Source organism: Haplochromis burtoni, unplaced genomic scaffold, assembly GCF_018398535.1.
Source record: "Haplochromis burtoni strain Fernald_Lab_line unplaced genomic scaffold, NCSU_Asbu1 Contig_296, whole genome shotgun sequence".
Taxonomy (NCBI): Eukaryota; Metazoa; Chordata; class Actinopteri; order Cichliformes; family Cichlidae; genus Haplochromis; species Haplochromis burtoni.
Window position 1 is genome coordinate 439,402 of NW_024582657.1, and position 15,098 is coordinate 454,499.

Genomic DNA, 15,098 nt, shown 5'->3' on the forward strand with positions numbered 1-15,098 from the left:
TGCTCAGTTGGTACTAAGGGGCCCAAAGTGTGCAGAGAAAACACCCGTCACACCATTACCACCAGGAGCCTGAATCTTTGATACAAGGCAGGAATGAGCTCGTGCTTTCAGCTTTTTAATGCCAAATTCTGATCATACCATTACAAATGTTGCAGCAGAAATCCAGAACGTTTTTTCCAGTTCTGGCAATCTCATGTAACTTGCAGCCTTGGGTTCCTGCCCTTACTTGACATGAGTGGCACCCCAGCATGGTCTTCTGCTGCTGTAAGCCATCTGCTTCAGTGTTCAGAGATGCTCTTGTGCACACACTGGTTGTAAATCAGTGGTTATGGTTGTTTTCATATCAGCTCAAAAGCAGTCTGGCTATTCTCCTCTGACCTCAAGTCATTTCTACGTTTAAAAAAAAACAAAAAAAACCAAAAACCTGCTACTCACTGATTTTGATTTTTAAAACCACTTTCTATAAACCCTAGAAATTACTTTGGGAAAAATCCCAGTAGATAACCAGCTTCTAAATACTCAGTCCAGCCTGTCTGGCATCACAGATTGCACATTTCAAGTCACTTAAAAAACCAAAAAAAAACCAAAAAAAAAAAAAACCACCTTTTATCTCCATTCTGATGCTTGGTTTGATTTTGAGCAGGTATCTTGACCATGTCTACATGCCTAAAGGTACTGAGTTGCTGCCATGTGATTGGCCGATTAGATATTTGCCTTAATAACTAGTTGAAGAGGTATACCTAACCACTGGCTGTTGATTATTACATAATTGTTTGCAATAAAGATTCTTTTAACAAGGACATTAAACCAAAGGTCACTTCGACCCATCTGAACAGGTCAATATTCCTTTATGTAAAGATATTACTTTCCCTTTACTTCTAAAAACCTTACATGAAATCTTTCACTGCAGACAGGTATTAAAAAAATATTTCTAGATAAATAGTGGCACACAGGACAAAGCAACAGTCACTTATCGTTTATTAGTTTTTCCATTTTATATACTTTACATACAAACTTTACAATGGAAAACTCACTTTAATGATCCCCCCACCCCTTAACTGAAAATCTACCACTGGAGCCCTTTCTCTTTCACAGCCAAGTATTAATCAAATCTAGTTGGCAGAGGAGAAAGCTCAAGCATCAGCAAACTGCAAAATGAACCATTTAAGACAAGTGTGAAAATTATACTGCTGTTTCAGCAGACAGATAGCAGATCCCGTGGGGGAGTTTCACACCTGGCTGACAGGTAAAACGGCTGTACAGGACAAGAGATTAACTAAACCAGCATCAGTTTCAATATAGAAAACAAAACAACACTTTATGATCGACAGAGTTTACAGACTGTCTGAGAACAACAGTATTATATTCATAGGGCTGAGTGGCATGCTTCTTCCTCTATGTAGCATGAAGATGAGGTTATTTTTTTTTCCTAGCATCTGCCACAACAAATCCATTACAACTCATGCACATTATGAATGCACAGTTTCAAAACATCACATTGGCAGGCAGCTACTGAGTAACAACCACAGATCCTCAGTTAACCGGTTAAACACTCCTATGAGTGACAGTGCTTTTTAAAAGAAAAAAAAAAAATTCATAAAAGCAAATTATAGCTTTGACTTAAAAACACATTCAATGAAGAGCTTGTGAGGGAGGAAGGGTATGAATTTCGGCTCCAAACCACGTCAACTGAACTAAACAGTGTTGAAACCATTGCCATTTTCACATTTGGTGACAGGATTCAACAACCTCAGTGATCCCAAGAGCGCCTTGCTGAAACGCAGCTGAAAATACATGTACTGGTATGCAACGCTGAAACAAAGCATTAAGGGATGACATGAGTGAATTTGCCCGTCAGGTCTGGTGAAATGAGCAGTTTCATATTAGTGGAGGAACAGAAGATTTCGGATTCTTCATCATTTCAACCAAAAAGAAAAAAAAAACAAAACAAACAAAAAACCAACAACAAAGCAACGCAAAAAGCCTAACACATTTTGGTCCCGTGGTGTACTACTCTCAGGAAGTGTCGATTTAAACATTCGTGCTTTCAAACAGGAACGAAACAAACTGTGGTAAATTTGACATTTTAACTACGCAAAGTTAGAAAGACAAACATTTCAACAATATTAGATAAACATAGAATTTAACTTAACTAAAAATGGTACAATATCAGCTTTTTAGTCAGCTTAGTTTACTGAAGGGTTTCTGTGCTTGCGTTATGGATCTGGTAGAGCAAAAACCAAGACGCTTTACTGTGAGTGTGAGGCTACATCTCTGGAATTTGAAAAACAACAAGGTCAACGTGCCATCTCTAGCTGTGTTTGAAATTATAAGCTAAAATGATAAGGCAAGGAACAAAAAGGCAATGGCTGAAAAACATGTTAATGAACACATGAAAGCTTTTATTGCTTTCCAAATGTCTACTACTAGAACAGAAATTCAAAAGGACCTCTTTGACGTTTGCTTTGTTGGCCTGTGGCAACAATTTAATTCAGAGCTTGGCAAAACCTTAAAAAGCTACAACTGTTCACCCTTCATGTGTACACACACAGTGCTTCAGATCAATTTTGTCAGAAACACACTACCTAAAAGGCATCCATCTCCAAGTATGTGGTGGAGCGACCGAAAATACCACGATGTGAAAACGAAAGGCAAACTCTCAAACAGCACTTCACATCCTGCATAAAGATGTTTCACCTAAGCCAACGACTATACCATTTCTCCATGTCACATCTGGGAAAGCAGGATGTAGCGGTAGTTACGACACTAGATGCGGGCTACCCTCATTTCACAGCTCAGCCTTCAGATACAGACGCCGATTTCAGGCATGCGGGTAAAATTCATGTAATGGCCACTGGATTTTTAAAAACAAAAAAAAAAACCAAATGGAAAAAAAAAAAAAAAAAAAAAAAGGGGGGGGGGGAGGTGGGTTAAGAAGGTCTCAAGGAGTCATCTCTTCCTTCCTCTTTCCTTCCTCCTAGGAAGGAATAGTGGGATCAGAGAAGGGGTTCCACTTATGTGTTACTGAGTGAAAGAGATTACAGATCACTCCTTGGTCTTCGACGTGCTGAATCCAGTAGAGCCAAAACATCTAAGGGGGGGGGCACAGGCATCCGCTGTGCTTCCACACAAATCCTAAAAAGAGCCCAGATTGGTAACGTGATATAAAAATCACCATGAAAGTTTTCTCATGAAGGTAGCAAACGCATTTAAACTATGTCAACTCGCTCTGTCCGTCATTGTTGCAGGATGTTTCTTCAAAGGCTACGGCCCATAATGATGACGTCTTTAGGAAAGCCCTCCATTTTGGCCACTTCAAAGCATCCCAGCTTACTATAGAAGTCCAACATTCGCTTATCAGTCTGTCGAACCTTACAGAACGAGCCGTGGGATCCTGAGAGAGAAAGGACACAGAAAAGAGAACCAAAGTTCACTACCCTTGGTTTATTTACAGTAAATCTAAAAGGGGTAAAGAAGCCTTTATGATAAAAAAAAAAAAAAAGTCATCTAGGCTTCTAATCTTGTCGTTTTGGACTTCGGCCTCATGCACACATTACATGTAGATAAGTGAACCTTTGTTTTCCACTTTACTAAAACTTGAAAAATAAACTTAATGAATCAATACTTCTATGGAGTGGTTATGAGGCAGGAGGCTAAAGACACGATTGGCTGCTACCTACCGTTGGCCTTAAGAGAAGATAACAGACAGCCCATCATGCTTTTGGCCACACTGGGGTCAGTGACTTTGGCGTGAACGTCAACCTTGATGAGAGAGGGAAAGTTGGAGAGGAAAGAGTCCGGCAGACCCTCCTCCTCTTCATGGAAACTCAGTATCATCTTCTACAATAATGAAAAAGTGCTTTAGTAATCTTAATAAAAGGACGCACAATCATAACGCTCAATATTACGATAGAAAGAAATGGATTATAAGCATACCTCAGCCTCTGTGAGGTCCTTATCACAGTCAGGTTTGTGGTATTTCTCTTGCATGAAGGGAATCCAGCTCAACTTGCATTTCTTGATAAAGGGTTTAACATCTACGGTGCCGAGAGCATAACCACAGATCCCTTCATCATCCTCCAACACAAACCCATAGTCCGAACTTAGTGTCAGGAGACCTCCTACTAACCTGTGAACACAGATTAAAGCCTTAATAAGGGGAATGGGGAAATGTGTTGACTGCAAACAAATGCATGTGCCTTTTCTTACCTGTCTCCTATGAGGTCAGGATCGTCATCAGAGAATGGTACATCCTCCGTGCCTTCACAGTACATCTCTTTACATATTTTATAGACTGCAGTCTGCATAATGAGACCAATAACAGCTGTTAATGAAACCGTTGCGTTCACACCAAGTTTAGCAACTTTAACTCTACTTGAATAAGTGACTCATAAGTTATATGGATTCTGCGAATTACTCAGCTTGCATTTTACATTAATATTGGTCCAGACTTTTGTAGCTTTTCACTACAATCAATATAAAGACAAAAATCCATTATTTATAATAAATCCCACATTTTTTTTATTTTATTTTTAAATTTAAACATCCCCTGTGAATGCAATGTTACCGTCTCATTTTTTGTTTCATTTGTTTTAATGTGTTCAACGCATGTTGGCAATACGCAGCTTCATGGTCATCAAAATTTGAAAAAGTGCTGAAGGCCTGGCAAAAACTGCTTATAGGGTGGGGTTTTTTTTGCTAGATAATGTAATAAAGACTCAGAGGAACTAAATAAGTGACGAAATACAAAATATGGTCACATATTAGTTAGAAGGGATTTTCCAGAAGTAAATCCGTTTCATACAAAACATGTGGATGTCCAAGACAGACATGTTGCAGCTTCAACATTTTGTCACTTATGTGAAATGAGGGGAAGACGACAGGATACTTATACAAATATCTGAGGTCTGGTGACAAACTGTTTTGTGACATTTAATGAGCAAACCTAATCAATTAACAAGTAAACGTGCCAAAGCTAAAGAAATTCCTTCAAGACAAGACAATTTTGCCGTGCTTGACAACTGTTATAAAAAGGACTACAGGAGTGTGGCTTAACTAAAAAAACAAAACAAACAAAAACAACAAGTATCTCACCTCATCTTTGGGAAAGTACGGCCTTATGGTATAGATTTTTGAGGATGGCAATGAAGGTGGAGGTTGGTAGAAAAGATCGTTTGCCCCATCTATTGGCAACAATCGCTGTGGATATCAAAATGAGGAGGGTCAGTTTCACAGGGAAAAGGTGTCGTGCTAGTCTGGCTGACTGCCTCACTGTGTGTTTGCCAAGTTGAACCACTATCAACCCAAAAGGAACTAAAGACAGAAAAGTGCTTTGGAGTCTGAAGACAACTTAAGTATATAAACTGTTGTTCCTTGTTGACCTGACAGTGGACAACAAGAGCAAACCTCACTTCTTTCTCATTTTCGCTAAAGAAACACAGCACCAACTACAAACAGACATTTGCAAACATAACAAAAAGAAAAAAAAAGGCTCGCGTTTTGGTCTGACTAAGGTTTTACTGGCTGAAGGAGATGCTCCTTTCCCTTTTGTAAGGCATCGCAATACTTCGCTGCGCAGGACCCTCCTGTTGAGAAAAATAATGATGCTAGCGCAGAAAGACCGAGAGAACTCCAAGCAACAAAAAACCAAAGCGGGGAATTAAATGATTGCCAACTGAGTCACTCAACAGCATTTTGGTTGCCATTGGGAGTCTGGGCTGGAAACACCACTTTAGACTGGACTGATGTGTTTAATCATGGAATTCTCTCATCGCGTACATGCTTGCGTTCTCGCTGGCGCTGCGATGCTTGCGCGTGCGCTCGCAAAGGGCTGGCTTTGAGCGCTGTGCTTTCCTGCAAAGAAATGATATGTCATGAAAATAAAACCTAACCATACTCGCTTGCGCTGCATGCGCCAGGGAAAAGCAGCATCTCCTTCAGCAGTTGCTGAAAGAAACCAAAATTGATCAGAAGCAGCAACACAATCAGAAGATGCCACGCCAAACACTGGCTTTAAGTTTGTTTGTCTTTTTCCCCTCCCAGCATGGAATTCAGGTCACCCACTCCCCTCACAGATATTGCCAATATCCCAAAGTAATGCCAGGGCACAAACATATTTGGAGATCAAGTGGAGGGGATGGAGCCTGGATGTCGTGAGCATAACTCACTGCAATCAGCTCACCTTTGACAGACCAAACCCCTTCATACCTATGCACATAATACCATCGTCGTCTTTGCTCACAGCACTCTTTTTTTTCTCTCTCTTTTTTTTTTTTTCCATTTGATTGCTGTAAATTCGGTGCATTAGATACCTGGAACTCTCCTGCTAGACCTCCCCTAAAGGCCCATGGCTCTTGGTCTCCTCTAAGGAACTGTGCTGAGGACTGACTACGACACCCTGTTAGGAGCAGAGCCAAGCGGACATTGTTACCACAGGATGGGGCTCTCTGATACAGATGAAGGGAGTGGGGAGATGAGAATGAAGGGGGTCATATATCTAATAGCAAAATATTTATGAATTTTTATTTTTTTTAATCATTAAAACATAAAAAAAGGACCCAATTTGGAATTATATGTAGAGAATATATTTTACAATCAAATGGGGCTCAAGCATCTAAAGCTTATATATGCTAGAAGGAATCTGGTGCAAGATGCACATTACTTTTACAAAAAACTGCTCTGCACCTTTGTAAATGCAAAACGTTACCCAAAAGCTCCATGTGACATGGTGTCCACGTGGCAAGTTATTTGATGCAGGTCTTTCATTTTCAGTGTTTCAGGAGGGCAATTCTCATTTGAGAAGCTGACAGACTTCATGACCAATACAGAGGGGGGGGAAGGGCGGGGGGAGATAAAAAAAAAAAAATAAAATCCGTCTATGGGCTACCAAAGTAAGCTTTAGCTGCCGTCACCCCACTGATATTAGCACCTTGTGTGAAGTCACATTCTCATTTTATCTGCCTTGTCACATGACGGGGGTAGCACAAGTCATTAAAAACCAGGAAGACGAGAGGCAGCATGATCAGCATTTCCAGACTTAAAGGACCTCTCAGCTTATTATTAAAACCCAATCAATATAAAGACAAATGAGCAAGCTTCTGATTCAAGTTGCTAATAAAAACCAACCCCTGGTTGACAAGAAGCCCTGTCATGTGACCAGACAAATGCAGCGCGCGTGCAGGACACCTAACAGTGCTTTACATGTAAATCTCTCCCTGATACCTAAAACATTTCCTTTGATGAACTGACAACACAGCATACAGATGCAGCCACAGGAAGGAACTGGGAACCTGGATATCCAGATTAAAAACCACAAAGGGTACCGCAAAAGACTAGCCGATTATGTAGTGCAACGGCACCGATCCAGCACTGTGACATTTATGCAGAATAACATGGAACATTTGTTCTTTTGTCTTTCTGCCCCCCCCCCTTTTAGGGTGAGTCCACTCAAATATTACATATTAAATATAAATAAAACCAAGTGTAAGGTCCCTTGAGTGAGTGCATCTGGCTGGTCTGAGCCAATTCTACAGGCCTACTGACAGAAACAAAAAAACAAGTTAGAGAGATGCTGCCAAAGAGAAATTTGGGAGTTAACACTTAGTATTCAGACTTTAAAATCGCTGCGCAAAATGTGACTTCATCCAGAGGGCAGCTTGCTTTCCTCCAAATCTTTCCTTTACTTTTAAATTTTTAGCTTTAAAATAAAACTACAAAGATCAATTTGATACATGAACATAAGAGACAACGCCTGCATATGCATACACCGGCCACTGTCGATCCAATAGCAGTAGAAACTTGTACTGTGGATTCTTCCATCTGTACATAGTGAAGGGAGAAAACAGTAGAAAATAGTTATTAGTAAGTGTTCTCAGTGCAATAACCAGGGAGGTTGTGACTAAGTGCCGGCTGCACAGCTTCCACTAGGGGGGAAAATATGGGGACTGATGAAATGAATGCTAATAGCAAAAGCAGAAGTCAATATTTAGGAACTTCATGCAGGTAACTATATTTATGGGGCTTTAACTTCTTTGGTGAGGCTTGAGCGTTTAAGACCATTTACTGAAGCATCAAGCCGGCAGTGTGGACTTTTAATGTGGATTTGCCAGTGTGGGTATGCTGCCTGCTGTGTACTGTGGGCCAGAGACCTCAGCTTTACCATATAGCCAGACAGGACAGAAACCTGTGAATGAAACTGGGTTACAGGGAGTAACCTACAGGCCATGCTGGTGCTTCAGACTAACAAACAAACACTCCATGAAAATATGGAGATGTCATGAGAAGACTCCATGTCACTCATGCTGTATCACAGGACATCACCTGAAAGACTAATTTAAGATAGAGAGAGATGAAAGTGGGAGGGAAAGAAAGAATATCCTCTTTTACAATGTGATGCATTCTCCTCTGATACAGAGTGAGCACATGATTCAGTAGCTTAAAAATCCAACAACCTTCTTGTAATATATGCATGCAATTCATATTAAGGACAATTTAGATATTTCTGATTCCTTGTTTATGCACCAGAATGGCCTTCCACATTGAGTCAGTCAACTTGCTCTCCAAGCTCGCGTGCGCGCTAGGGCATGGAGGAAGGGAGGGGGGTTGGGATTTCCCCTGTGCCCATCCCCACAGACGGAGAAATGGAAGCAAGTGTCTGTGTGGGAACGCAGCAGTGATGTTACTGGATACACAGCAAGCAGCAGTAACCCTGCTGGGACATTTTCTCCACAGATACTCAGTTTAGACAAACATGGAGCAAATTGTTGTGGAATAAAAGGGAGCACAGCAGCAGTGCAAGCAGCATTCAGTCAGATTAGAAAAAAAGGGGGAAAAAAATCAACAAATTAAAGCGCAATTAATAGATTTATATCCATTTAAATGTGATGCATTTGACCTAACCCATTTCTAAACTAATCAAATAACCTGCTACCAATTTCAGCTGGGTATATTTGCCAAAAACTAATCCTACATTAACTGATGCAGAAGATTAGAAATATTACTGTTATTCAGATTGTTGTCTCATATCATTCTTAAAAATAACATAGTCCAGGTCTAGAATGGAAACCATGCAGCTAAATGAGCCATCATTACACTGTTCTTTCATTTTTTATTTATTTTTTTTTAAATGTGCTTTAGTAATTTGTATGTAACTGTGTTCCTGAGAATGGTAAAGGATTACAACACTTGAATGGACTCTACGCTAAACTACTGCTCTCTAAGAATAAGGACCCCGTGGTTCCCTTTATACATACCGAGCCACTGGACAAAAGACTTGACCATAGAAATGATGCTCTTGATGTCCCAGAGGTAAGAGTAGAGGTCATACAGGATGGTGCGGTTAGCTGTATTAGATAGCCGTGTGAACATCTGGATGACTGAGCAGCACATCTCCTCAAACTTTTCTGCCCGTGACTGCCATTCGGTCACCTGTGTTCAACACAATGTTTGAAAAAGATAAATACTGGTGGAAAAGGCAAGCATTAAACCACTTAAGAGTTGTGGTAGCAGGAAGAAAAAAAAAAACAAAAAAACAAACAAAAAAAAAACACAAAAAACACACACTCATGTCACATCATATTCAAGTGTCCCAATAGGCCATGAGTGTTGAAATTATTTACAACTGTACTTTTCCACTGTGACGTGTGAATATGTAACTAAAAGCAAAACAAGCTGCATAGAAAGGGAAGCCATAGTTTACACAAAAAGCACAGCACTAAACTGTAGTCCAAGCACACCATTTGCCGTCATAACCACACCACCCAATGGGCAGTATGGGTACTACACAGCCACCATTTTGTTTTCTGCACCATGAACAGCGTGGTTAGTTGATAACAGACTAGCCATCTAATGGACCTCCTTCTCTGAACACACTCCATGTGCGTGTTTCAGTAAAATCACCCACCTTTTCAGATTCTCTCCTCTTGCAGTTGACACTAACGACGCTGCTGTTGGCTCTTAGCCAGTTGAACTCCTTTAACATTTGCATGGCCTTGGGTCCATGTTCGTAAGGCAGATAAAAGAGCTCTGCCAGCAAGCACAGGTCCTCCAGGGTAAGAGGCTCTGCTGTGAACAGTGCCTTTTCGTTGGGCCCTGGTACAAACACTTCCTGTGGACCCAAATCAGCAATGAGACTTTGCAAGCATTTTAATTTGGTTTTTGCCTTCAAATGCAGATATAAAGGAGAAATGACTCACTAATGTTTGCAGCACCTGTTTGAGCTGATCATCTGTCTGCATAGGGGCGATATCATTACCAGAGTCCTCTTGAATTGACTCCTCAGGAGATTTGGACTCTGCCAGACTCTCTTTGTCTGTATCCATAGGTTTGAGGTCCTCGGCCATCTTGTCAGCTAAAATAGGACTTGCATGCTTCTCTTCTGGGTCGACTTCGGCTTCTGGCTCTGCCTCATCTTGCTTCTCAACCACCATCTCCATGGGCTCCTCATCTGAATCCTTCTTTTCCACCTCCACCTGCACATGCCCAGTAAAAAGTTAAAGTACCTGTAGATAGTCTGGTACAATCCTCTGTCTGGATTGTACCAGACTATAAAGAGAGGACAATTACTTTCATTATTAGCCCTTTAATCAATGACCCAATGGTTATTTTACTGGGTGATGAGCTGCATGAACAGAAAACAAGTACTTTTAGCAATTGAGTTAAGGTCACACAAGTGCTACAACTGTGTCATAATGCAAACTCCACCTCCTCTTCCTCCTGAGGTCTTTTTGCCAAAGGAAGTGAGATTGGATCCAGGCACAGAGGAGGCATTGCTGGAGACATGATGGGCTGCTGGAACACAGTTGTGACCGTTGTTGAGGAGCAAAGAGAGGGAGCAGTCATGGATGACACATCTATGCCCGTGCCTTTGGCACCACTCTGAGGCACCTGCCGGCCTGTGAGAACAGAGTGTCAGTGCATACGGTATGGTTTTTAGGCATTTCAGGTGATGCTGCTAAAAACTCTATTAACAAAAAAAATTAATGGAGATTAAACTTACTGTTGTATTGGTGAGGCACACCAAACTCCCCAAGCCATTCTGTGAGAGCCAGTTTTAGAGCAAGTTGTGGGCTATAGAGCATGTCTGTCTCAAGTTCTTCATCACTGCCTTCATTCTCCAACTTAATCTGGATAGAAACGGTGCTGTCCTCACCATCAGCTGGTAAAGGGGCAAGGTGGGGAGAGAAAAAACAGAAGTACATCCATTAATAATCTGGATTTCAGTGCAAGATGACAGTAACTTCATACTGAGAGTATACTGCATCAACACAAAATAAGCATTATACTGATAATGACACTTTTGGAAACTTTAAAATCCTTGTAACTAAAGATTGTGTACCTACCCATGACTTCAGACTTTGATATGAGGAGCTGAGGCCTAAACTTAATGAAAGGCGTTTAAGAAATCCAATGCTCAGGATTCTTTTCACTCCATGTGCGCTTGTATAAGCATTACTTAGCTTAAATAGATGTACAGTATATTAAAACCAGACTGCGGAAATGTTTTCCTAGTTTCGATAAACCTTACATCGGGTGTTACATTTCCCCAGCTAACTATAAGTACACCCCCACCCAAATTTTCAAAACCCTGTGTGTTTTATTTTTGTTAAATTACCCCTTTGCCTCAAAGGCATAAAGGGTTTTGATAAAATTATTTCATACTGATCTTCATTTTTCCCCCTCCTTCCTTATTGCTTAATGAAGTACATTTTACCCACTCATTTCAAGCTGGATCTTTTCTGTCTGTGGTATGCTTTGAAATTTGCAGAATAACTAAACAAACAAACAAAAGAAAGAAGTCTCTGTTGCTTACTCATGACCACATCCTTGCGCACACCGTTCATATTAGACTTGTACCAGGTGGCCAAAGTGTGGATTGCTACAAAGTTGGATTCAAACTCGCAGTTTGGATTGGTGAGGACTCCCTTCAGTCTGGGGATGAGCTCTGTGGAGCGGCCCTTGTAGGGACCCAAGAAAAGTCTCTTCTGGTCATAATCATTGGCATGAATATTGTCCCAGATTACTGGGGCTCTTCTCAGGATTTTTGACACCTCTTCAATAGACTCCACTGTGATGTCTTTGGAAACCACTTTGGGGCCTACAGAAAAGTCAACATATCCAAATAATTATTCTTTTTAAGTCTTCAACATAGACATGTATGAATAGGTTTGCAATTTCAAGGAAAACTGTTAGACTTGCCTGTCCATAGCACATCAATGTCAGGCAGGAGCTTCTCCCCTACTGTGTGGAGGTAAGGGGACTGAGGGACATTTGGGTAGCAAAATGTTCCACAGTACTCTGAATTTGACGGTGAGAAAAATAAGTGAGCAAGTAGCGCAAACACACACAAAATGAGCAAATAAGGCAGGTACAAAAAACAAGGAAAACAAGTTACCTGTGGGACAGAAGAGGAAGGTTTCAGGCTCGCCAAGATATTGGTAGATTTCATTGGTGATAGAAACCTGAGCGTGTGCAAAAGAACTGAACACTTCTTTATCAGCAGGGCACATGTTGTGGTCAATATCATCAAAAAGTAAGGCAAAGGACTTGCAGCCAAAGTGTGAAACCTGAAAGGGAAGAAATGACATAGTAAAATACAGAAAACTGCTGTAGATATCCATCAAGAAGGATTTCAATGTGTTCTTCATAAAAATGCTGCAATACCTGATCAAGTTTCCTCTTGAGTGCAGAAACCTCTTTTTGGTTGGAGAAGGTAATATCTAATCCAGGGGAAATGGCATAGATGAACTCTATCCCATGCTCATTAGCAGCACCGATTAAAGTCATGAGTTGCTCTAGGAGACAGGAGAAAGACAAAAGTGTAAATTATTGTGCATTTATAATTAATATGCAATTGGCTCACTTTAAAAGTATCATACAATCATTCCCCCGTCTCCCCAACGACATTCTTGGTAATCACCTGCTTCCTCCACTGAATACAGCTCCCTCCAGAACATTCTGTGTTTGCAGTCATCTTTGGGTGCGTAAAGGTATGTATTCAGTCCCCATTTCTGCTGCCTGTGAAAATCATTTTTTCAGACTCATTAAAACAATCCGAGTTACCCTGCTATAATGCTGTCAACATGCAGTCTTAAATGATCCACAGTACCTCCTGAACAGCTCTTTCCTCTGTTCCATTGTCCATGGCCGCCCATAAAAGCCTGCGTTAGAAAACACGACATTCAGTTTCCACGCACCCTGCAGTCCTAATGTGCGTTTCCTCGCTTCAACAGTTTGCCCCTTGGTGCCGACGTGCTTGAATCTGCTTAATACTGATCTTCTGAATTACTCAGGAATGTGCCCAAATAAAGACGTCCCTTTTAAATTCATGAAGTGTAGCACTGTGTTCATTATGTACAGACAGACAGCGGAATTACTGCAGCATTTCGACGCCTAGCTTCTGATTGTATGCGATTAACTAGATCGTGTTGTATATACACGTAAGCCTATGAAATTTTAAAGGGTAATTTTTTTTATTAACCAGCATATTTGCATTTTAAGATACAAATTTATTATTTATTTATATATGTGACGATACCAAACTACATACATAATCTTTCTCCAACATTACCTTCCACGACTCCGCTTATAAATTTTCTGAGGCCCGTCGTTTCGACTCCGATCACAGTCTCTTCCACCGGGCCAGGGGCCTCTGCACAAGGCTCTCCGGAGACTGGGCTGGGGCTCGGCTCACCATCCACTTGAGGAGTCTCTAACGTATTTTCTTTTTGAACCATTTTCGACGTTTCGCTCGATACAAAAGTCACGAAATTTGCGACGAACCCAGGGAATATTTTCAAATGTAGGTCAGCAGGCGAATGCTGCCAGGCAAACCTGGTGGAAATAAACCGCGTCACTCTGAGCCTAATGTTAGCTAACGCAAGGAATCTATCGAGTTTTTCGAAACAAAGACCCCGACTGGTTTTACAAGCTGTGATATAAATTACTATCAGGTGATACAAATAATCATTTAGTTTGGCTAATATGTAAACAAAAACCAAACACTCGCTCGTGGCTGTCCGTGCATTTTCTCTTCTTTATGGGTGGATTTGACCTACTTTACGTCGTTTCTTCCTGTTTACACCAAGTGCGCATGCTCACGAAACCAGTTCAAACCAGTCACAACTAGATGTACGTGACAAAACACCGCAAAGATTTTACACAGTTAAAGATATAGCCTACACCTCAGTTCACGGCATGATAGGATTAGCCTCCTTTGTAACCAGTTGTGGGCAAAATGTACATCAAAATTATAACGACATCCGTTTTTTTACTCAATACACTTAATAGTAGTCAGATATGTAGCAATAATGAAGCTAAATAACAGATTGGTTTATGCGTGATTACCCACAACATCATCAATCTCTCTCATTTATCAATGAGCGGGGATACAAAGTGTGCACGTATTTATCAAATACACAAGAGGGTGGCAATTATTCGCTCTGTTGGTCGACTGCGTTGAACATCTCACCGGCTGTGTAATATCTTTAAATTCCAGCCCATATTAGGAATGCAGCTAAGCTCCAACACCACTTTCAAACAGAGGGGAGGTGCTGCTCATCTGTTTATGATCTGTGTCAGCAAAATGCGCATGCTTTGTTCCAAATCGTCAAGATAATCCAGTTATACTTTTCCACAGTACACAGCGTGCTTTACTACAATGACTACAAAACAGGGTTGCGAGTTTTCACAATATCCAGGGGGTGAGTCCAAAGATTAGGTCAACTAGTCAGGACAAAAAAATAAATTCAATGGCCCTGAATAGATTTGTACATGTTTTTTACACAGTCATTGATGCTAGCCAAGAAAAGTTAATGAAAGAATTGCATAAAGAGTAAAAAAAAAAAAAAAAGAGTATCAAAAGGAATATAACAAATGATTAAAATAGTGGGTAGCTGTTATATCAAGATCCCTATGTTAAATTAGAAGCAACACTCTCCTATCAGCATTTATAATAAATAGCAATAAAACAAACAAGTAGCTAACAATAAACAAATCTAAAAATGCCAACTATACACATATTAAAGCTTTATACAGATGTGCAAGGTTGCTTTGAGGTATTGCACTTGTGTTGTGTGGTGGTGGTGTTTATGTGTGAGAGG

The 15,098-nt window shown here is 40.6% G+C and overlaps 1 protein-coding gene across 4 annotated transcripts; it reads right to left on the reverse strand.

Annotated features, from left to right (window-relative positions):
* Nucleotides 1-961: 961 nt before the first annotated feature.
* On the reverse strand, nt 962-14,084 carry oga (O-GlcNAcase). 4 transcript variants are annotated; one of them, XM_005940647.3, is made up of 19 exons: nt 13,568-14,084; nt 13,106-13,157; nt 12,917-13,014; nt 12,661-12,791; nt 12,392-12,563; nt 12,196-12,294; nt 11,810-12,094; nt 10,997-11,155; nt 10,702-10,892; nt 10,209-10,469; nt 9,902-10,105; nt 9,252-9,426; nt 7,765-7,818; nt 6,312-6,397; nt 5,095-5,199; nt 4,210-4,301; nt 3,937-4,129; nt 3,681-3,840; nt 962-3,394 (listed from the first exon to the last, which is right to left on the reverse strand). In XM_005940647.3, exons 1-19 carry the CDS (start codon nt 13,731-13,733, stop codon nt 3,258-3,260), a joined length of 2,820 nt encoding a protein of 939 aa, XP_005940709.1. In that variant the 5' UTR covers nt 13,734-14,084; the 3' UTR covers nt 962-3,257. The 4 variants fall into 4 exon arrangements, with proteins under 4 accessions (XP_005940709.1, XP_005940708.1, XP_014195011.1 ...); XM_005940646.3 differs by having other exon boundaries at nt 10,194-10,469; nt 13,568-14,083; XM_014339525.2 differs by lacking the exon at nt 7,765-7,818 and having other exon boundaries at nt 13,568-14,083.
* Between the last annotated feature and the right edge of the window lie 1,014 nt (nt 14,085-15,098).